The 25,643-nt window shown below is 34.7% G+C and overlaps 1 protein-coding gene across 1 annotated transcript in view; it reads right to left on the bottom strand.

Annotated features, from left to right (window-relative positions):
• Nucleotides 1-17,463, bottom strand: part of LOC131849436 (uncharacterized) — a 28,323-nt gene extending 10,860 nt beyond the window's left edge. The window contains exon 1 of the mRNA XM_059199514.1: nt 17,074-17,463. Within this exon, the coding sequence (XP_059055497.1) occupies nt 17,074-17,445 (372 nt within the window). The 5' untranslated portion in view covers nt 17,446-17,463. The remainder of the gene's footprint in view (nt 1-17,073) is intronic.
• Nucleotides 17,464-25,643: the final 8,180 nt, after the last annotated feature.

The raw sequence follows: 25,643 nt of genomic DNA, 5'->3' as shown, positions 1-25,643 counted from the left end.
TAGAAACACTCAGACCGATACAAACAATCATACTCATGAATACAAATAATTGTGCCGTGCGAGGAATCGAACCCGCGACCATCGATCGTAAAGCGTGCTAGACCGCTAGACCACCGGGGTCGTCTATAATAATAAAAGCTAGTTTACTTTATTATTTAAAATATTGTAAAGCACTATAAGTATACACTAATATAGTGTTAATTTGATAAGATTAAGGTCTTTATGTTAAAAGGCACACTAACAGAGTTTGTTTCGTTACAATCAAGGCACAGTTGGGTCCATTAGCATTAAATGGACGAGAATTTCCGCAATGCGCGGGCGCAGGATACATTGACTTCACTGTAGGGATGACTATATAATACATCGATGATTGAATAAACATCGATATAGAAGTTCTCGATACCATCGATCATTATGAATATGTTTGTATCGGCCTGTATGTTTTCTATGTATATATATTTAGTCCAGTAAAATTTTAAATTAATCGTGATGTGACCAGTTTTGGCGCAATATTTAAAAATAGGTACGAAAATACGTTAATAATAATATACAGAAAGAAATTTTGATTTAAGTTAACGGGAAAAGGACGAAAAATTTAAAAAAATGGTTGAAAATGTTTTTTTTTTTAAATAACTCGATAACGGTAAAAAATATGAAAAACGTTTTAAATAAAAGTTATAAAATTAGTTTTGTGGCCAAACAACAGATAATGAAAAAATGCAAAGGACTCGTTTTGAGCAGATTTTTATTCTCTACAACTTTTATTTAAAACATTTTTTCATAATACTTACTATTAACTAGTTATTTTGAAAAATTTAATTGTAAAAATGTTTATATGTACAATTCACAAAGCGTCGTAGTGCCTAGCTATGCAGAGCTTGGGTTATAGGTGCCAGACTCTGCCGGTCTATAAATACCTAGGTTTTTTTGTAAACATATAAATAATATATATAGAAAACACCCAGACCGATACAAACAATTATACCTACTCATGAATACAAATGTTTGTACCGTGCAAGGAATCGAACTTGTGACCATCGTTAGACTACCTAAACCGCTAGACCACCGAGGCCGTCACAATGTTACCAGTTACACATAATGTAAATTGTATGTAATTGGGTTTCAAACTCTCCAGTTACATTTCGATATAATTTCTCATTAAACAACAATTGTACTGAATTTTGATACAAATATATTCCTGCCACAAACTTGGACTGCCAGTGCCCACCGCCATTGTATTCTTACGAGCTACCTACGGGCACATGAATATAGATGTGTCCAGGAATCAGGGGTGCCAACCGTAGGGGAATACGAGATGTTGACTTTGGTACGAGGCAAGTTTCATTATCGTACAAGTCTGTACGATATTTTTTTTACGAGGGGAAATGTTTCATACAGTTTCTTTTTTATTTATGTGATTTTACGTTTGATCTCCTTTCAATACAGCGTTGCGCTATCGGTGTACGCTTACAGTACCACCCACCTTTAACAATTATTATTTATTTATGAATGATTTCAGGTACATTATTAATTTACTAAATTTAAAAAAATCTATGACATATTATTTAATTCTGAGGCGAAACAGAGTTCGCGGGCTCAGCTAAAATATGTATAAAATTAATGAAATATCAAATACTGTTCTTCAAGTTTTTTAATATATTTCTTATATATTACAAAATATTCCACTATGCTCAATTCTAATTTACTTATAATTATTATTATGTATGAGGTTAAACAGCCAAATAGAGCTAAAATATAATATTCAATCAGATTTTTTATTTCTTCGTACGAAGTTAAATAACGATGGGAGTTAGGACATGTATGCCCACAGTTTCATCCGAAAATTTATAACCTATGTGTTATTCTGAATAATTAAAATCCATTCAGTAAATATTGCGTGAAAGAGTAACGAATATCTATCCATTTATACTCATAAACTTTCGGGTTTATAATATTAGTAAGACTCTGCCAGAAAAAAGATTTAAATGTGAAATAAAACAGTTCCTTTGCAAAAAAGCTTACTATAAAATTGAAGAATTCGTTAACGATAATAATGTTTTTATAGAAAAACTTTAAATCCATAGCACTGACAATATTATCTGATTACATTAATAATGAGTGCGTAGCGACTTCTATGTTGATTATCGCATGCCTCTTACTTGTTATACTGTAATTATTTATATAATAAAAAAAACATCTATTAAAAAGAGCAACACACAAGTTTCTTGCTCATTCTTCTTGTGATGAATCTGCATTCCGAATGAGTGGTAGAATCAAAATATGACTATTCAAAAGTGTTTGTAATGAGTTTATTTGAATAAAGATTATTTCTATTTCTATTTCTACTAGTCACCGACTTTACATCTTTGCCTATTCAGTCTCAGAGAAATCATCTGTCAGTGTTAATACTCATAGTATTTAACATCGCACATACTGCCATGACGCGCTCGTCATCCTACTGCGGCTACGCGCCTTGCATATTGTGCATCTGTGGCGCTTTGCATTTGCGCGGGAAAAACTATCTACAAAAATTAATTCTTCTACAGACATTCTTCAACTATTGTACTACTTATTGCTGATTATTTTATACTCTTCTATATAACTATTCATTCATTCATAATTTAAGAGCCGTGCTCTTGTCGGTGGAGCTCCCACCACCTTCCACGATCTTCCATCAGTCCTTTTAGCTGTTGATACGACACGACTCCTTTTTCTTTAACTTGCTTGATATAGCTGTGTCTTGGTCTTTCCATCTATTTTTCCTTCTATAATGTTGTTAATTAGTTTGTCGTGTCGTATTAAGTGCCCCAACATTTTTCCCCGCCTATTCTCAATAATATCTATGTTTGGGAAACTACTCTGCTACCAAAATGTTTGGGAATTTACTATGTCTGTCACGTACCTGTATGGTTCCGCGGACTTCCTGGGCTTCAGGGTCTCGAAGGTATCTTCGCTAGCTTTCCAGCTTCACAGCAGGCTTAACACAGTAGGTTTCACAGTTCTAATTTATTTTAATTCACAACACAATGCGCGCGCGCGTCAAGGCCGCTGTACGGTCCGTTTGTTACTAGGTGAGGGAGGGGAAGGCAAAGCGCGGGAACACAAACTAACGGACTCTAACATAATAATCTGTGCTTACGATGATACCGGGTAGATTTTGAACAATCTATGATCTGTCTCTTTTCTTTAATCCTCTCAAGCACTTCTTCATTCCTTATTTTATCTTTCCAGAATATAACTATAACTATATATGTTACATATAACTATATATGTCTAAAATTTATTTTTATTTTGATAAACTACTTGTATACAACCAAGACTGGCATATAAATAAAGCCCCTAATCATATCGCTAACAGTCAGAAACTGACAGATATTAGCGCAGAGGTTCCCAAACCTTTTTGTGTCGTAGACCCTTGTCATATTTTTCGGTATTGGTCCCCCATTCTTACCTGGTATTGTTTTTTGTAAATTTCTAACTGTAATATAGTTTAGTGTTAAAAACAACAAGATGATGGCTGTTGTAGATCCCTTGCAGTTTGTCATAGACCCCTGGGGGTCGATATAGACCACTTTAGAAATAACTGTTTTAGCGGGAACAAGACTGAACTGACGGTGTTACCACAAATGTTTTACAGTTGGCAACCCTGAGAGCCTGGCGATGTGTGAGGTTCATCATTACAATGCACAAAACAAGACGTGCTGTGAAATTATGGTTCCCGGGATCAGTATTTATAACAAACAGTCAGTTTTCTGTCTTCAAACTTCAACTAATACTGTAAATAATGTTTTGTGTTTAGTATGATAAGACTACCTTTTCATTATAATTAATTTTCTAAAAATTTTGAATGCCTTTGGGAATGCCTAAATAAATATAAAATTTTAGAAATGGCGGCTCACACTGACACGTTGTGTTGCTCATCCCTGGTATAAAACATGGAGTAGTAATTTTTTTATATAATACGATTGTCAAACAAGGTGACGGTTCACTTGACATTAAATTGCAACCGTCATTCGAAGTCCACAGATCAACTGTATTTTTTTTATCTTTATCAATCAAACCTTTGGTTAAAGGTAATAAAAAATATTGATGTAAATTATTTTTATTGTTCATCCTAGTAGTTTTATTTTGATAGCCTCAGTGACGTATCGCACTGCCTTACTTCCGATGATCAGAGGTTCGATTCCTTGTGCCAATATTTGTATTTATGATTATGATTGTTTGTATTAGTCTGGGTATTTTATATGTATATTATATACTAGCTACTCGCCCCGGCTTCGCACGGGTGTACATGTATTATATATATAAACCTTCCTCTTAAATCATTATCTATTAAAAAACACCGCTTCAAAATCCGTTGCGTAGTTTTAAAGATTTAAGCATACATAGGGACGGACAGATAGCGAGAGCGACTTTACTTTGTACTATGTAATAATAATAATAATAATCTCAGGACAATTCACAGTGTCATCTAGACCTAAGTCGAGCTAGCTAAAGCTTGTGTTAATGGTACTAGATAACTGATACATATACATAGATATTTTTTTGTAAATACATACATAATATACATAGAAAACACCCAGACCGATACAAACAATGATACTCATAAATACAAATGTTTGTGCCGTGCGAGGAATAGAACCCGCGACCATCGGTCGTGAAGCGGTGTGCTTGACCGCTAGACCACCGGGGTCGTCAATATGATGATGTAATGTCAAAAAAGGTTTTCTATCAGTCGTTTAGTACCCATAATACTAGCTCTGCTTAACTTGTGACTAGATGGCGCTGTGTGAATACATCCAGGGTCAATTAAAAAAATTAAAATTAAAGTCAACATATATAAAATTGTCGTGTCACAGTTTTCGTTCCCATATTCCTCCGAAACGGCTTGACCGATTCTCATGAAATTTTGTGAGTGTATTGAGTAGGTCTGAGAATCGGCCAACATCTATTTTTCATCCCCCTAAATGTTAGGGGTAGTCCACCCCTAATTTTTTATTTTATTTTAAGGCAAAACAACGTTTGCCGGGACAGCTAGTATTATATAATAATAAACCGGTATAAGTTACTCTACTACTGTACTTTTTTTTGTAATTGTTGCAAAGTTTTGAGTTTTTTTTTTCATTAAATGTGTGTTTTAGTTTTCTTTAACATCTACCGAATAAATATCATTTCGTTTCATTTCCTAAAACGGTTATAGCTTGGAACAGTTGTTACTAAAGCTGTTATATTTTAGGAGAGTTGTTTTATAGAATAAAATAGAGCAGTAAAACATAATATAAATACGGAACCATCACTTCAAAATTTCATTCGCACTTGTCTGGCATTTTATGGGGAACTTGGATGCGTGTAATTTGGAATAATCACGGACTTTTTTTATTTTTAACTGGCGCTGCCACTTCAATCCAGGCAGATGTATAATTCAATACTCGACTACTGAATCCCATTAAAAAAATATGTTCAAGTCGAGTCCGGTTGCAGATAAAATTTAATATCTTTTATATATAAAATTCTCGTGTCACAGTTTTCGTTCCCATACACCTCCGAAACGGCCTGACCGATTCTCATGAAATTTTGTGAGCGTATTGAGTAGGTCTGAGAATCGGCCAACATCTATTTTTCATCCCCCTAAATGTTACGGGTAGTCCACCCCTAATTTTTTTTTTTATTTTAAGGCAAAACGTTTTCCGGGACATCTAGTCTTATATATAAAATTCTCGTGTCACAATGTTAGTTACCATACTCCTCCGAAATGGCTAGACGCATTTTTATGAAATTTAATATGCATATTCAGTAGGTCTGAGAATCGGCTACTATCTATTTTTCATACCCCTAAGTGACAAGGGTTATCTATCACCAACCCCTATGTTTTAATAGCAAATTTATTTATATGGCAACACAACGTTTGCTGGGGCAGCTAGTAACTACATAAAAATAATTTTTTACCTCACTTTACCACTTTACTTCCCATAGTCGCGATTCGATTCCTCGCACGGTGTAAACATTTGTATTCATGAGTATGATTGTTTGTATTGGTCTGGGTGTTTTCTATGTACATTATGTATATATTTACAAAAAATATATGTAAGTATGTACATCATTGGTCTAGTACCCATATCACAAGACCTGCTTACCGTGGTACTAGATGGCGCTGTGTTAATTAGAAATATAAATAATCTTTATTCAAGTAAACTTAATATAACCACTTTTGAATAGTCAAGCTTTTTGATACCGCTTATTCGGAATGCCGATTCATCAGAAGAAGAATAAGCAAGTAAATTGGGTGTTGCTCTTTTAAATAAATATTGATTTACTTACATTTAATTAACAACAAGAAACCGCTACGCACTTAATCTCTGTTCAATCAGATAACATTGTCAGCGCTATGAATTTTAAGTTAGATATTTTCTACAAAAATATTATTATCATTTATAAATTCTTCATTATATTTTTTACAAAGAAAATATTACACATTTGAATATTCCATTTATTAATTTGTTCAGTTATTTATTTATTATAATTACTGTTGCATCTCATATGCCTTAAACAGCTATTGCTAAAATCTAAAGGCAGAATATGACCTAAAAATATTTTTACTTTGAATTTAATGGTCGGTACTTCGCTTTTAATTGTACATTAAAAATAAACTTTAAAATAATATATGCAAATGGAAAAAATACAGTCCGTCCACATAGTCGCCAGTGCTGCAGATGGGCAATCACTAGTTTGCCAGTTCCATAAAAATGAAAAAATAAAATATCCTCGCCGCGAGAACGAGCCAAATAGCTCTGTAGAATTCGTGACTAAGTATTTGTAGTTTTACTGCATAGTTGAGCTAAATATGTCCCGGTACAATTGTTCACAGGTACCTTTCGAAAGGTACAATGTTTATGCGCTCTCTGATTTAGATAATTTTGTAGATTTGGACATAAAGACAGTGATATTTATGGCTGGGTAGCGACTTGTAAACAAATTTACATTTGTAGACAGCATTTAATTATGATTCTAAAACGAGAAAAACAAATTAAACATATATATATATTTCTTCTACAGACGAGGAAAAATGTTAGGACACTTGATACGGCACGATGATTTCATGAAAATTATTATTGAGGGGAAAATAGAAGGAAAGAGGGGGAGGGGAAGACCAAGGAATAGCTACATCAAACAAATTGAGGACAAAATGGGAGTCATGTCGTATCAAGAATTAAAGAGCATTATGGAAGATCGCGGAAAGTGGTAAGAGCTCCACCGACAAGAGCGTACCTCTTATATTATGAATGAATGAATTATATATTTCTTACTAATATTACCTATAAATAGCGAAAGTTTGTGAGTATAGATCATCCATCCATACTAACAAACTTTTGTTACAATTTCGCGTAAAAACTACTGAACGTATAGTGATAAAACTTTACAGAAATATAGCATCAGAATTTAGGCGAAATATAATGTCAAGTATGTGTGAGGCAGACGAAGTTGCGTGGCTCAGCTAGTGAATTAATAAAACAGTAGGTTTCTACAGAATATAACAATTAATATTTATGCGTTATGCAGAATATTTTTCCAGCTTTCTTTAACCTATCTGTGTACACAAAGAACGTCTTACTAATATTATAAACGTGAAAGTTTGTATGTACGGATGGATGGATGTTTGTTACACTTTCACGCAAAAACTACTAAACGGATATTGATAAAACTTTACAGTAATATAGCTTATACATCAGAATAATACATAGGCTATAATATAAAAGGATATTATGTAAATTGGGCGATATATAAAGATAAATGATAAGTAAGTGTGATACAGACGAAGTTACGAGGGTCAGCAAAAAAAAAAATAGCCAATTCCAACAACCGAGTCAATATGAAATATCAAATACAAAATGAAATATTAAAAAAAAAGATTTATTAACGTAGAACTTTCGGCGTCATATTCACGTCAAATTTTTATCACTATCGTCCAATTTGTTCAATTGAGAACTGGCAAGAAACTCTACTGGTACGTTTTTTATGATTAAAACACTTTTTTTCATCAGTTTCGTCTTTAACACACGGACCGTTTGGTCGCATCGCGATTTTAATATATAGATAAAGGTATCTCGGAAGTTAATATAAAACATCGCTTCAAGATTATACGTGCCGGAACATATATATATATATATATATGGCTGTAATTTTTAGAGTTCGAAAGTTTGATTTTCACAAAATTGACAATATTCTAATAGAATGTACATTTATTCATTTATGAAAATTTTATTTACAAATATTATTATTAATACTTACGAGGTACACTTGATACAAAGATTCTTCTCAATTGAATCTGAACGATATTTTTTGTATTAATATTTTATAGATCAGTTGAGAATTTCAAATGAACTATAAAATATTAGGTAATACAAAAAACTTGACTTTTATAAGCGGCTAAAATGTCTTACATGAATAAATAATTTTTGATTTCATTTCATTTGATTAAAGTCTTGATACCCCTCTGATATTTAAACTTAATCAAGTAATACAAAATTTTATTATTAAATTTCAACATTTACAATTTAAAATTTGCGCAACAAACGATCTTTGCCGCCAAAACATAACTCAAATTCCTAGATGTTTGTTAAAGATTACACAATGGATCGTATGATTTATTCCGTGAAAATTCCTGCAGTATTTCTTTAAAAGCTTTCTAATACTGCGACAGCCATTATATTGTCTATGACTCTTCTCAACAGCAATATAATATATTTTACGACGCACTAAACGACAGAGCCGACGCGCATGCGCATCGGCCGCCATTTTCTAGAAATGTATGTAAAAATTATTGGAATTTATTGCTTTCACAACATTATTATTTTATTGCGGCCAAGATGCAATGTTTTTAAAATGTCTGACGGCTTAAGGTATGAAAGGAAAGTATAGGATATAGTGTATTTATACAGTGTATAGATATTGACGACCACGGTGGTAAGCGGTTTAATGCACCGCTTTACTTCCGATGGTCGCGGGTTCAATCCCTTGCACGGTGCAAATATTTGCATTCATGAGTATGATTGTTTGTATCGGTCTGGTTGTTTTCTATATATAATATGTATGTATTTATTTAAAAAAAATATCTACGTATTTGCGTCAGTTATCTAGTACCCATAACACAAGCTTTAGCTGGCTTAACTTGGGTCTATATTGCGCTGTGTGAATTGTCCTAAGATTATTACGATTATTAAAAAAAAATACTACTATTATGTAATATTATGTTATCTGTGCTACTATTGACTTCTTTTATTATTGGCCTTAAACGCCTTTTCAATAATTGATTGTAAAAGGAGCATGGCCTTCCATGGTTCCAAAATGAATGCATTTTAAAAGGAGCCCAGCCTTTCTTTAATCTCCGACTTTTTTTTAATAATGGTCCTTATAAAATAGCCTTACATGGACATTATATCCTTTTTTACAGGACTTCTCACAGATGGGGCTATAGTGTCAGAGTCCTATAATTGGCTCCTTCGCATGAGAGCTTATATACATCCTCTCCGACAAATCTATTCTCCTTGGACCAAGACGAGTAAATATGTATGATTGTAACATACATAATTTTTTATGGCTTGATTCAATGGCTATTCGAGATTACTTCAACTTTAAATGCTTTTTAGTACACTGCAATAAATGTTTTACACGATCGGCCTCCATTAACCGCTTTGGATGAAGCTTTTAAAACAGCAACTAACAATTTATATTATCTAAATAAATATATATAAAAGTAGCTGTTTCGGTGAACGTTTTACCATATAAATTAATATTGGTATTAAAAATAGGGGTTGGTGGTAAAAATTTAGAAGTGCTGGTATTTTTAATGACACATACCTAAAATAAATAAAAACCAAAATTTTGTAGAAATAATAAAAAATAAAAGTTTTGGGTCAGGACGTTCTTATCACTTGGGGGAATAGAAAAAGAGAACTACCTATGAAATGAAATTAAATACATGAAACTGGCGAAATTGGCGCGGCTTTCATATGCTGTGACCCAGAAGCAACGATGCCAGTAATAAAAAAAAAATATGGTACATTAGGTGTGGTATTTTAAATCATAAAGTTTTGTTCCGCACATTTTGGTATTTCTGACATGCAACAGACAATTGAAAATTCTATGACCTACCGTGTAAAAATATAAAATTTCATCAAAATCGAATAAGCCGTATCTGAGAAGTAAATTTGAAATATATGAAAGTATACGATACGTACATGGAAAAATTCATTGAAAAAAATTGGCTGTCTGTTTGTCGTTGCTATCTCTGAAACGGCTGGACCGATTTTGACAGGACTTTCACTCACAAATAGCTAATGATATGAGACTTTGAATTAGGCTACTTTTACTACAGAGAAATTATGATTTTTGTTATCACCGGCGTGTAATTCATAGCCCCTGAGATATTCTGATGTATAAGCTATATCATTGTAAAGTTTCAACAGAATCCGTTCAGTAGTAGTAGTCATGAAAGAGTAACAAACCTCTATCTATACTCACAAACTTACGCATTTATAATATTAACTAGCTAGTCGCTCCAGTTTCGCCCAGGTGTACATGTATTATACATATAAACCTTCCTCTTGAATCACTCTATCTATTAAAAGAAACCTCTTCCGGTGCGTAGTTTTAAAGACTTAAGCATACTCGTACATAGGGACAGACAGACAGCGACAGCGACTTTGTTTTATCCTATGTACTGATAAGATATATGATTTATGTATTCTCTATGACGTGGTCTGGTGTTTTGAGTAGTCATGCTCACTAAAATGTCCAGACTTGTGGCGGCGTGGTGGGCCGGGTCATTGGGCTCCCTAAAATATGGTCGAGCGCAGTGGTGGCTGGCTCATCCGTCATACTCGTGAACGGGTGCTGCTTGTGTGGACTGGTCTGCTCTAATCACTATGACTTATTTTCTCTTATTAATTGTTTAACCAGTTGTTGTATATTGAATGTTTTTTTTCTATTTTATTATTTCATTGAATTAGTGCTGATCGGTGGTTTGTATTCACACACTTAAACTTAAATTGTAAGTAAGAATAAATTATTTAAAAGAGCAACACACAAGTTTCTTGCTTGTTCTTCTTGTGATGAGACAGCATTCCGAATGAGCGGTAGATTAAAAAAAATGTTATGACTATTCAAAAGTGCTTAAATTGAGTTTGAATAAATGATTTTCTATTCTATGGAACACTAATTATTGACAGTTGTGTGTTAGCCAACCGTTGGCGGGCGTCGCATTTTGTTTGTGTTTATTTTCCCCGCCCCGCGCCCCGCGGCCCGCGCCGCACCCCCCCTAGTCGAGTTAAAATTAACCAACATTTGCGTTGATAACGTTTGATCTGGCTTTCTTGGAAACTATCATAGAAAATGGGTTAATTTCACACACAAATATGATATCATGATATACTAGCTACATCCTTTGACGCTGTCTGTGTAACTAGCTATATCTTATTAATATTATAAACACGAAAATTTATGAGTATGGATGGATGTTTGTCACTCTATCACGCGAAAACTACTGAACGGATTCTGATGAAACTGTACAGTAATATAGCTTATACATCAGAATAGCATATAGGCTGTAAATTTCACGCGGGTGAAATCGCGGGAACAGCTAGTATGTAAGTGAATTATTTTTTAATTAGTTGACTATTTCCGTTATAAAAGGGTTATTATAAAGATTTTTTTATTTGATGATAATGATAACGGTATAACGTATACGACGGGGCACCAGTTTTTTTTATGGATGATAATGGAATGATGCACCCACCTACGCTAACGGTTTACGCTGGCGGGGCACCAGTGGAGGATGATAAGATGAACATGAGGTCAGGTCAGTTAGCCCATCGTGACAAATTCACCAGGAATTCATCACGATGGTTTCCAGCGCGTGGAGGTCAACCTGACGTGGTACATTTCGAGCAATAAGACCATCAGGGGGGGAAAGGAATTGTTAGTAATGTGGACTCTCAACCCCATTGCTAGTAATGTACCATGTCAGGTTGACCTCCACGCGGTTCCCCCTGGAAACCATCGTGATAAATTCCAGATGAATTTATCACGATGGACTAACTGACCTGACCTCATTCTCATCTTATTATCTTCCACTGGTGCCCCGCCAGCGTAAACCGTTAGCGCAAGCGGGTGCACCGTTTCATTATCATATACAAAAAAAAATAAGATCATCAATCCACATTACTAACGATCCCCTTTCTCCCCCAGATTTTAGAACTTAAGTTAGGGGCGCAGAAATCCCCAAAATAAAAGCGAAGGGGCCAGCAAACTAAAGCGGGTCGACGCCGCCGGAGTTGCGGTGGACTAATATTCGATCCCGCGACTCCGGCTATAGGCGCTTTACCGCGATACCTTGGGGTTTTTAGTGAGTAGGAGTCTCACAGTACCCGCGGGCTTCCCCCGGGGCCGGCGGGTCTCCATGAGGAATTTTCTCCAAGTAAAAAAAAAGGGGCGCAGAAGACCAGTGATATATCGGTTTATGCTGAAGGGGCAACAATGACGGATGATAAGATGAACATGAGGTCAGTTCAGTTAGCCGATCATGGTAAATTCACCATGAATTTATCACAGCAGGTAGGAGTTGACCTTTGAGAATATTTGTCCACATAAAAAAATTGAAGAGTTGGCCTTCAGACACTCCAAACTCCCTTCCGTGAGCTTGTTATACCCCTCCAGTTTAGTACTGAATAATGTCCATTCTCGTCCTATAAAGCTAGAGATGAAAGATCGCGGGTTCATATTAAAGTAGTTATTAAATTAAGTTATAAGTATTGGACAGCCTCGATGATCTAGCAGTTTAGCACACCACTTTACTTCCGATGTTCGCGGAATCGATTTGTATTCATTATTATTATTCTTTGTATCGGTCTGGGTATTATCTATGTATATATATTTTTTTTATACTACTATGGTGGCAAGGCATACGGCCCATCTGATGGTAAATGGTTACCGTAGCCTATGGACGCCTGAAACACCAGGGATGTCACGTGCGCGTTGCCGACCCTTAAGAAACCTTATGATATTATGTATGTATGTATTAAAAAATGTATATCTAAGTATTTATATCAGTTGTCTAGTACCCATAACACAAGCTCTGCTTAGCTTGGTACTAGATGGCGCTATGTGAATTCTCCTGGGTTATATAAAGCAATGGAATAGTTATTATTCAGAACTTTTACTATCAGTGTCACTCGCTTTAACAAAGACTTTTATGATATTTAATGCAAATTACGCATCACTATTCTAGATTCGCGGAATATGTATCGGGCCAAAAGACACGTCATCCCTTCTAGTTGTTATCTCTTCACAATAACGTAAAGATTTACGCAGACTGTAGTGAACACAACAAAGTCACGTCTTCTAAGCAATATTCATTTATTAAGATACTTCAAAAACGAAGGTAAATAAAAAATCGTTCATAACTATATGAATAATACCAATGTTTAATTTATTTAAAACTTTAATTTATATAATATATATATATATATAAATTAAAGTTTTTTTATTATCTTTGGACAAAGACTTTGGTTAAACACATACCTAAAAAAATTACGGTAAATAAAAAATTGTTCACAACTCTATAAATGTTATAACAATTTTATATTATAAAAACGAAGTTTTTATAATATCCCAAGACAAATACTGAGGTTAACACAACAAAGTCACGTCTCCTACCAAATATTCCTTTATTCAAATACTAAAAAAAACTAAGGAAATTAAAATATCTTTCATAACTCTATGAATAACACCAATATAATAATAATAATAATAATCTCAGGACAATTCACACAGCGCCATCTAGTCCCAAGTTAAGCTAGCTAAAGCTTGTGTTATGGGTACTAGACAACTAATACAAATTCATAGATACATTTTTTTATATACATATTATACATAGAAAATACCCAGACCGATACAAACAATCATACTCGTGAATACAAATGTTTGTGCCGCGCGAGGAATCGAACCCGCGACCATTGGACATAAAGCGGTGTGCTGGACCGCTATGCCACCAAGGTCGTCTTAATTATTATAAAAATTAAACATTTTTATTATGTTTGCACAACGACTGTGGTTAACACAACAAACTCACGTCTCCTGCCCAATATTAATTTATTAAAATCACAAATAAACGAAAGAAATAAAAAAATCGTTCATAACTCTATGAATAATACCAATATTATATTATAAAAATTAAGATTTTTATTATCTCTGGACAGTTTACCAGCGCCATCTAGTCCCAAGCTAAGCAGAGTTTATGTTATACCACTACTACACAAATGATTGATTACACTTACTTAAACACATTTTTTTTAAACATATATGTACATATGTATTTTATATAGCATATGCTGGTGGTCACTCTATTCTCTCAAATCGGAATTTTAATGACTGTGTATTATTGTAAACATGTACAACATTTATTTGAAAAGAATACGAGCTGAGTTTCTCGTCAGTTCTTCTCATCGCTCGATATCATTCCGAATTGTCGGTAGATTTGATATATCATAATAATCTGTAATAGACCTACATTAATAAAGATATTTTGAATTTTGATTTTTTTTTTATTTTTGCGAGGTTTTGATGGTTCTATAGGAAATTATAGAAATCGATAGAAATATACAGATATTTTGAAGATTAAGGTCGTTGAGGTTTAGCGGTTTAGGACACTGTCTTATATTCCGATGATCGCGGGTTCGATTCCTGGCACAGTGCAAACATTTTTATTCATGAGTATGATTGTTTGTATCGGTCTGGGTGTCTCCTATGTATATTACGTGTGTATTTACAAAAAAAAAATATTTAAGTATTTATATCAGTTGTCTAGTACCTACAAAACAAGTCCTGCTTTCTTTGGGACTAGATGGCGCTCTATGAATTGTTGAAGGATATTATTATATTACTTACAGTTTTATTGTTAGCGAGTTAAGGCAGTGAAGTTATAGGACAAGAAGCATGTCAACTTAGTCCTCCATAATGGTAAGGCATGGGTGGTATATCATGGGTATCACATGACGTGATGTATGCAGTGCTGTTCGTGTATATAAGCGAGGCCATTTACCACAAAGTTAGCCGTCACCTGGCTCGTCAGTTAGCCATCGGTTTTGCCCAGGTAGTTGACTTAGCTCACAAATACGATAATAACTTTTCTAGATTTCTTTTGAAGATAAAACACAAATTGTCCATCCTTTTGATACAATCTGTACATATATACATATAGTATCATGCTTTGTAATTCCCCCCTCCGATCGATCCCCCGTCCAATTCAAACGGGGATCGAAATTACGACGGCCTGAGCCGAGGTAGGGGTTCGACCCTAGTGGTGCCCTCAGACTAAAGTCGTATCCGTCGGGCAGGAGTTGGCCTTCAGCCGCTCTATAAGTCCTTCCGCGGGTTTGGAGTGCCATCTGCACTCGCCCCCTAACGTCCGGTGCAGCTGTAAAGGCCAGCTACGGCCAACAGTATTAGAGTAGTCCGAAAAAAAAACTTTGTAATTGTATAATTGTTTAAGAACTCAAAGTGTAATATATAAACATTCACGTATATATGTATGTAAGTATGTATTTAATTATAGGAGCCAACAGAATATCAGCGCTGCAGACTTATCTGTAGCTTGATGCTGAGTTGGCTGCCTCTTCATCATTGCGACACATAAAGCCACCTCCATTGTTTATTTTGTAATATTTATATTCCTGCATTTTGAATTTGTAAACTCTATTGATATTTATAAAATGTATCTCATGTATGGTATGTGTTTGTAATTGTTGAATAAAGAACTTATCTATCTATCTAACAATATTTTTTTTAATACAATTTTCATTCAAACGTTTTATTGTTAAATAGTAACAAACATCCAGGCTAACAGTCACTCTTTCGCATAAAAAATCTTATATATAAAATTCTCGTGTCACAGTTTTCGTTCCCATACTCCTCCGAAACGGCTTGACCGATTCTCATGAAATTTTGTGAGCGTATTGAGTAGGTCTGAGATTCGGCCAACATCTATTTTTCATCCCCCTAAATGTTAGGAGTAGTCCACCCCTAATTTTTTTTTATTTTAAGGCAAAACAACGTTTGCCGGGACAGCTAGTATTAATATGGAATTATGTATGTCACTCACTCACTCAGGAATACTGTATCTTGTGAACAGTGAAAGAATTTCTCAAATCTTTGTAGTGATACTGTAGTTTACTTTCGTCAGACAAAATCCACTCTCTTCATGATATTAAGATATTTTTTTATTTTGCCCGATTACACTAACTCTAATTTATATTTGGTTATAATCTAAAAGTTCGAAATAATAAGAATAATATCTCAGAACCATTCCCACAGCATCATCTCATCCCAAGTTAAACAGAGCTTGCGTTATGGTTACTAAACAACTGATAAACATATATGGACACATATTTTTTGTAAATACATATATAATAAACTAACACCCAGTCAAGCAATCATACTGATAAGTAGCCTAAATATTATTTGTACCCTGCGAGGAATCGGACCCACGACCTTCGTAAATAAGCCTGTGTTAAACCACTACACCAACGAGGCCGTCAATAATAATCAATATCTAAACATATAAATAAAATTGGATTGTCTGTTTGTAATATTGAAATAACCGTTTTTTACTACATGCATATAAATACGTACGCATAATATAATAACATAATATAATTAATAAAAAATAGCAAATTTTAATTTTTCTGTTTGTCTGTTCCGGCTAATCTCTGAAATGGTTGGACTGATTTTGACGGGACTTTTTTGGCAGGTACCTGATGTAATAAGGAGTAACTTAGGCCACTTTTATTTTAGAAAATTAAAGTTAAATTCTATGCGGTCGAAGTCGCGGTTGTAGCTAGTAATAATACAAAATTTGGAAAGCATATCGCTGTATCCAACCATCCAAGACGTCCTAGTTTTTATAGACATCGACTATAGAAACTAAATCCAGAATATGTACCCTGGATCCAAAACAGAACGATTGGCCACTCCAATATATGATATTAATATTACTTATTTATAAAACTACGAATCTCTCACCTCATCACTCCACTCACTATCACCGTACTCCCCGTCATTCGCCTTCTCATCATCCGTCTCCCTCACTCCCTGCAGCTCCTTCACCACCCCATCTAACTGTTCATCACTTAACATCCCCCACATCTGTATTGAAGACAACAACTCCTCGTCCTCATCACTCCAATCCACTCGATCCGGCATCAAAGAGTTCAGCCTATCCAGTTTCTCGTATAGCTTCTCCTGAGGCGACTTTACAGGTGCGACCGTAATTTTCTCCAACTTTTCATACAGTCTATCGAGCCTGCCGGCTAACGATGGTGCGGTTGTGGAAACCTGCACGGTTTTAATACGATGCGATAGTAAAATCAAGAGCACAGATAAACGCAACATCATGGGAGCGCGACGGGTTGCCGACTGGGCTCTGTAAGCTGCGGCCAGTGTTGCCAGTTAACTATTAAATTCCCCCCAAAACTCTACCTAGAATTTTCATTTACCTAGAAGTTTCTAGAAATATCTCGTCAAGATGAAGCTGTTATTTGTATTATGCTAATTGACAATGCATCATTTAACTATACGTGAAGTGTGTCTGTAAAAGATTACTTGAAGTATAAAATCTTTTGTGCATTAAAATCTCTACTTAGTATAATTCTTGTATTAGAACTTATTAATATTATAAATGTGAAAGTTTGTAATTATGAACCGATAGATGAATGGATTGACATTTATTAGTCTTTCTCGCAAAAACTACTGAACAGTTTTTTAAGGAACTTTACAGTAATTAGCTTATACATCAGAATAACACCGCAGAAGAGAAGAAACCGCGAGTGGAGCTAGTAATAAACAAATTTGTTATAATTGTTATAATATGCCGACCTCGGTGGTATAGCGGTCTAGCACACCGCTTTACGTCCGATTATCGCGGGTTGGAGTCCTCGCACGGCACAAACATTTGTATCCGTGAGTATGATTGTTTGTATCGGTCTGGGTATTGTCTATGTATAATATGTATGTATTTAAAAAAAAATCTATTTATTTGTATCAGTTATCTAGTACCTATAACACAAGTTTTAGCTAGCTTCACTTGGGTTTAGATGGCGCTGTGTGAATTGTCCTGAGATTATTATTATCATTATTATAATTAGCAACCTATCAACATTAAAAAACATGTATTAACTATTTATTACATTGAACTGAGCCGCTTTGAATATTTCGAAATCAATGAAAGATCTAACTGATATTGTCAACGATACAAAAATGAATTAAATGAAAGTCCAAAGTAGATCTTTTTACTGCAGTACAAAATCATCGTCTTCATTTGTAGACGGCGTATATTTTTCTCTTCCTTTCATCCCTGTTCACAATGATCTCGTTATTCACATCCTTTCTTCCCATATCATCTTTCATCCATTCTCTATTCTTATAACCATCCACATTCATATGTAATAGTTTCTTTAAATAAAATTCTTCTCCAATGGTTTTCACTACATTTCACCCATAATCGTCATCACCTACTTCTTCCTTATCCCATACTTTTGTGGTCAGCGTAATGATTTTCTCTTCTATTCAACATTGTACGCGCTTTGTTCAAATTTCTCCCATCATCACAAAAATCTCCTCAATTCAGGGGAATGCTTACAGTCTGGTATCACTGGCTGTGGCACATGGCGTGCACGTTGGGACTTTTTTAGGTAGCAGAGTGTGCGACTGTTCGTAATTAAAATAATTATAAGTTGCAGCATTCGTCTGGTTAAAATGTTTTAATTATTAATCAATTAAACTATAACAAGTATAGTCATTAAATTTAATTTCAATTAACGTTTTCTGTACCTTTTTATACATACAACTCGTTATTAAAACTATTCAACACACATAACGGAATATTACTATTAGGTACTTTAAATATAAATTTTATGGTTTTATTATAAAACTAGCTGTTGCCTGCGACTTCGTCTGCGTTTCTGTCGTTTTTCTTAAAACAAGTATCCTCACGGTTCAGTGGTATTGATGTGTTTTCCTACCCCCTTCACTGCTCTGCTCCTATAGATCGTAGCGTGATGAAAAATATACTATAACCTGCCCAGGAGTATGAAGAATAATTGTACCAATTTTCGTTAAAGCCGTCGAATAGTTTTTTTTTCTACAACGAACATACAGACAGACAGACAGACAAAAATTTTACTGACTGCATTTTTGGCATCAGTATCGATCACTAATTACCCCCTAATAGTTATTATTATTTTGGAAACATATTTCATATACTTGACATCTCTACAGATCTCTACAGATTTATAATAAGTATAAACATAGAGGTTATTATGACCTTAGGCCGATCGGAGGGCCGAAAAAGTGATGGATGGACTCTGTGAAAGATGATATGGTAAGAAAGGAAGTAAATAACGAGATGACTGCGAACAGGGATGAATGGAAGAGAAAAACATATTACAACGACCACAAACAAATGGGATAAGGAAGAAGCAGATGATGATGAATAATAATAATAATAATAATATCAGGACAATTCACACAGCGCCATCTAGACCCAAGTTAAACTAGCTAAAGCTTGTGTTGTGGGTACTAGACAACTGATACAAATACATAGATAATTTTTTTCGTAAATACATACATATTATACATAGAAAATACCCAGACCGATACAAACAATCATACTCATGAATACAAATGTTTGTGCCGTGCGAGGAATCGAACCCGCGACCATCGGACGTAAAGCGGTGTGCTAAACCGCTAGACCACCGAGGTCGTCAATAACAATTTTGTTTATAAAGTATTTAGGGTACATATAAGATGTTAATGAAAATACGGGCCTTATGCTTTATGTTTGGTCCGGCCTGATCAATTAGCGTTAAGTGCTAAAGTATTTTATAACTCAAAGTTCGTCGGTTCGTATTCAGTGCTGCCCTACTTGCGCTTTATAACATTATATTTATGGATATGTTATAAATACCATGTCTCGCCGTCATTCATATATTCAGTCCAACATTGTAGAGTTCCGTATTCATTTATTACTAGCTGAACCCGCGACTTCGTCCGCGTGGAATTTAACTTTATTTTTCTAAAATAGAAGTAGCCTAACTTACTCCTTATTACATCAGCTATCTGCCAATAAAAGTCCGGTCAAAATCGGTCCAGCCATTTCAGAGATTAACCGGAACAAACAGACAGACAGACAAAAATTGTAATAAATGTTATTTTGGTGTATGTACCGTATTTATATTCATATGCATGTAGTAAAAAACGGTTATTTCAATATTACAAACAGACACTCCAATTTTATTTATATGTATAGATGTATAGACTAGCTGTGCCCGCGGTTTCACCCACGTGAAATGTAAAGCCTATATGTTATTGTGTATAAGCTATATTACAGTAAAGTTTCATTAAAATCCGTTTAGTAGGTTTTGCGTGAAAGAGTAACAAACATACATCCATTCATCTATACATCCATACTCACAAACTTTCGCATTTATAATATTGATAAGACTAGCTATCCGCTCTGGCTTCGCACGGATGTATGAATGAAAATGCCTTATTGTTCCTCCGACAGAAAGTACGAAGATTGTACATTCAATTATGTTTAAAATTATAAAAACACAATAATAAATAAATAACTCTAGACAATTAACACAGCGCCATCTAGTCCCACGGTAAGCAGAGCTTGTGTTATGGGTACTAGACAACTGATATAAATATATTTTTTTTTTGTAAATACACATAATAATATACTTAGAAACACCCAGAACGTTACAAACAGTGATACTCATAAATACAAATGTTTGCACAGTGCGAGGAATCGAACTTGCGACCATAAGACGAAAAGCTGTATGCTTAACCGCTAGACCACCGAACATACATTGAACATAATAAACAAGATGTAAATGTATAATACATATAAACCTTCCTCTTGAACCAATCTATCCATTGCTAAAAACTGCATTAAAATCCGTTGCGTAGTTTAGAAGATGTAAGCGAACAGACAAAGCAGAGACTTCTTTTTATACTGTGATAAGATAAAGATCTAAATTGGCAACTAAGAAAATCTAGTCTCTACATTGAAGATGGAAACCGTAATAACAGACTGAAATAAATTCAGTACTGTCATAGAAAGGATAAAAAAAAACTAAATATCTTCATTCATGTAGGTCTATTACAGACTCCTATGATATGTGAAATCTACCGTCAGTTCGGAATGATTTCGAGATGAGAAGAACTGACAAGAAACTCAGCTCGTATTCTTTTTAAATAAATGTTGTACATGTTTACAATAACACACATTTATAAATTCAAATTTGGGAGGAAAGAGTGACCACCCAACATATGCTATTGCAAAAGCAGAAAGCCTAATCAATCGTAACCCGACCAGACCAGTCCGCAGAAGCAGCCGTTCACGAGTATGACGAATGAGAAAGCCATCATTGCACTCAATGATATTAGAAGGAGCACACTGATTCGGTCCACCACGCTGCTGATAATATAGTTAATATGAGGGTGAGGGAACCAGCAAATTGCATGAAGTTAATATTAGGTTCTTACATATGAAATTGGCGTTTTGTCGTACTGGCCACTTTGATCTCAAATATCTCCAAGGGGTTGGGTAAAGAATTCTTATTTCAAATTCAAATTCAAAAATCATTTATTCATGTAGGACATTTTAGCCGCTTATGAACGTCAAGTTTTTACATTATAATTTTTTTCCCTACCGTCCAGTTCGGTATATAGATCCAATTGAGAAGAACTGGCAAGAAACTCAATTGAATTACTTTTTTTTTTAAATCCAGTTTATTTACAATGCATAGGTATTTATATAGGTATCTATGTCTAACATTAAATGAAAATCCCGAACATGAAAACTATTGCCATGCACGCTCGTCATTCAAGTAATCGTTTAGTGAGTAATAGGCCTTGCTCAGTAAATATGATTTATGTAACAGATGTTTTGAATTTATTTAAGGGTAATTCCAATATATCCTTTGGTATCTTATTGTAAAATTTTATACCTAAATTTTATTTCAAATTTATACAGCTAAAGACATAACCAAAGATGGAAAAAACATACAGATTACGGTTTTCGAAAAACAAATGCATGAGTAAATATGCATTTGTTTTACGAAAACCGTAATCCATATGTTTTTTCCATCTTTGGTTTTGTCTTTACGTCACTCAGTAATGTAATATTAGGAATAATCATTGTAATAACGATAATAAAAAATGTCGTATCGTGCGTAAATTTTTGCAGGAATAATAATAATAACACTAGTCACACCAGTCACACAATGAGTACACACATACTCACACATACACACGCGCGCTCATACGCACGCACACATGCGCGCACTCATACGCACGCACACATGCGCACGCTCACACACATGCGGACACACACACAAACTGCACTTACTTGGTTTCGGCCCGTAAGAGTAAAAAAAAAACCAACAAAGGCTCAGAGAAAAAAAAAATTGTAAAACCTTATCTTATATATAAAATTCTCGTGTCACAGTTTTCGTTCCCATACTCCTCCGAAACGGCTTGACCGATTCTCATGAAATTTTGTGAGCGCATTGAATAGGTCTGAGAATCGGCCAACATCTATTTTTCATCCCCCTAAATGTTAGGGGTAGTCCACTATGGGACACAGTCACCTAGATACATAAAATAATAATTGCATTTAATAATGTCTAGTAAGACAAATTCAATATTGTCTACTAGGCACTGCTGTATCTAAACTGTGTCACCCCACCTTACATTTTCCTACTTTTATTTAGTATATAAGATCATTATTTCTATGTACACATTGTCAGTTTATTATCATCTGTAATATACATCGTCTCGACCAGCAACATCTTATTATTCACCCGCAACAGTGGTGACCCCGACGTGATCTGGCCGACGTGGTCGAGACGATAGATACATCAAAATAATAATTGCATTTAATAATGTCTAGTAAGACAAATTCAATATTGTCTACTAGGCACTGCTGTATCTAAACTGTGTCACCCCACCTTACATTTTCCTACTTTTATTTAGTATATAAGATCATTATTTCTATGTACACAGTGTCAGGTTATCATCATCTGTAATATACATCGTCTCGACCAGCAACATCGTAATATTCACCCGCAACAGTGGTGACCCCGACGTGATCTGGCCGACGTGGTCGAGACGATACCTGGGAAAACGACGAGATCAAACAAGAGATCTCTGTCTGACGGCATCCTGCGCACCACCAACGATTGCACATTTCCACCGGCTTCCCAGAAGCGGGTCTCACCGGCTCGGAAATTCAAGAGGCATAAAAGTCGTTGGCAATACTGCGCAACAAGGATCCTGCCGTGCTACTGACCCCCAGTAAACACAACTGCCTGCTGGATATAATCTCTGGACGAAAAATTGAAACTGGAAAAATAAAGCAAAAATGCTGTCTACAAAAGTACAGCCAACAGGCGGCGGTGACTACCGCCGACGTCATTGCACACCTGTCGTCACTAATTGCGACACTGCGATCAGAAATTGCTGATATACGCGAAAAGCGCTCGCCACACACAAACAGACGCAGCAACTACCGATCTAGGTCAAATTCGCACCTACGGTCATTGCATAGTCAGAAAAATGACTATTATTTATATTATATCATCGCAAATATAAAGAAAAGGCATACAAACGTGACATGCCGCGCTCCTATAGACAACCGTCGGAAAACTAAATTCGACGCAGAATAAGACGGAACGCTGTGCTGTTCATCCGTCTAACCGCCTAGCTATAACCGACTCTAACAGTGGCTATAGAATTTTGGTGGACACTGAAAGCAAAAATCTCGGTGAATAAAACACAAGCACAGACCAAAGAGAGCGCTAGCGAATTCAAACTATTCGCCGCAAACAATTAATATGAGCAAATGCGAGTTCTTCACAAATGAGTTAGATTTTCTTGGTTATCATATAACGAGCCAAGGGATGAAACCAACGCAAGAAAAATGGCAAGCAATCGACGAGTACCCTAAATCCACGACAGTCGAAGATTTACGTCGTTATTTGAGTATAATGAATTTTTATTGTTACTAAAGTGCATAATATCTTAAATTTTACAGTTAACTTTTATAATTTTTCTGTGTGTAATATATATATTTTTTTCTCTCAAGGGGGAATATCTATGGGACACAGTCACCTAGATACATAAAATAATAATTGCATTTAATAATGTCTAGTAAGACAAATTCAATATTGTCTACTAGGCACTGCTGTATCTAAACTGTGTCACCCCACCTTACATTTTCCTACTTTTATTTAGTATATAAGATCATTATTTCTATGTACACATTGTCAGTTTATTATCACATGTAATATACATTTGATAATAAACTGACAATGTGTGAAACATCCACCACTAAATTTTTTTTTTATTTTAAGGCAAAACAACGTTTGGCGGGACAGCTAGTATTATATAATAATCGTTAAATATTAAATTAGAATACAATTGTTATAAAATTTGTAATTTTTAGGCTTAGTAATAAAAATTTGGATGCCTCCTGTAAAAAGACAAACAAAGACATATCAGCAGGCAGCGCTGTACGCTGCCTGCTGATATCATCACTGTGGCTTAATTGTTTACTTAAGTCTACTTAAGTCTGTTATACATATAAACGAATTACTTACTTACTCAGTTTACAAAATGGAAAACTTAAAATATTTTTTTTTACGTTTTCTTCCGCTGGTAGCGGTTTCGAGTTTCGCAAGGTACAAACATTTGTATTCATGAGTATAATTGTCTTTATCAGTATGGGTATTTTCTATGTATATTATATATTAAAAAAAAATACGTATTTATATCAGTTGTCTAGTACCCATAACACAAGCTCCGCTTACAGTGGGAGTAGATGGCGCTATGTTAATTGTCCAGGGTTATTTATTTATAACAGCTAGTTTTAAATACAATTGCATTCCTTATAGATAAAGATCTAATGACTGATTAACGGTGTGTTTACTTGGGATTTAATTTACATAATTCTATAATCCGGCCGCTCAGAGTTTGCGTTTCTGACAAGTCGGTATCGAATGGCGATGTAACTTTGAACTGACGTACAATTTACGGCAAAATTTTAAATATCTTTTATTTGCGTCATTAATGACTTGTGATCCAATGATCCCATTAACAATTTGTTGGAATAATTTTTAATGGGATCGTACCATTAAAAATTATTCGAACTTACAATGTATTTATTTTGGGCTCAAATTATTACATATTAATAACTTAACAAATATAAAAACAATAGTTTTTATAAGTTAAACCACATCAAACTCCTCCGTTTGAAGATTATTGCAACTCTTTAGAGGGATCAACAACAAACAGTTGATATAACCTTGAAACAGCGTAGTTTTATGTGGTTTGACTTTTAACACGTTAAAGATCGCACCCCCACCGGCAGGTCACTCCGCAACGAAAGTAAATTTACAATTTACGGGTAATCAGCCCTGGGCACTTTAATTGAAAAAAATCTAGTGGTTAAAAATTATCTACCTCAAAGTATTGTACACTAAAAACATATTTAAAAAATAATAAACGTAATTAACAATAAAAAATGC

The sequence above is a fragment of the Achroia grisella genome, unplaced genomic scaffold, assembly GCF_030625045.1.
Source record: "Achroia grisella isolate CSIRO2021 unplaced genomic scaffold, CSIRO_AGI_Agris_v1 utg642, whole genome shotgun sequence".
NCBI lineage: Eukaryota > Metazoa > Arthropoda > Insecta > Lepidoptera > Pyralidae > Achroia > Achroia grisella.
The sequence above is the reverse complement of the archived record's forward strand: the minus strand, read 5'-3'. Positions and strand labels throughout refer to the sequence as shown.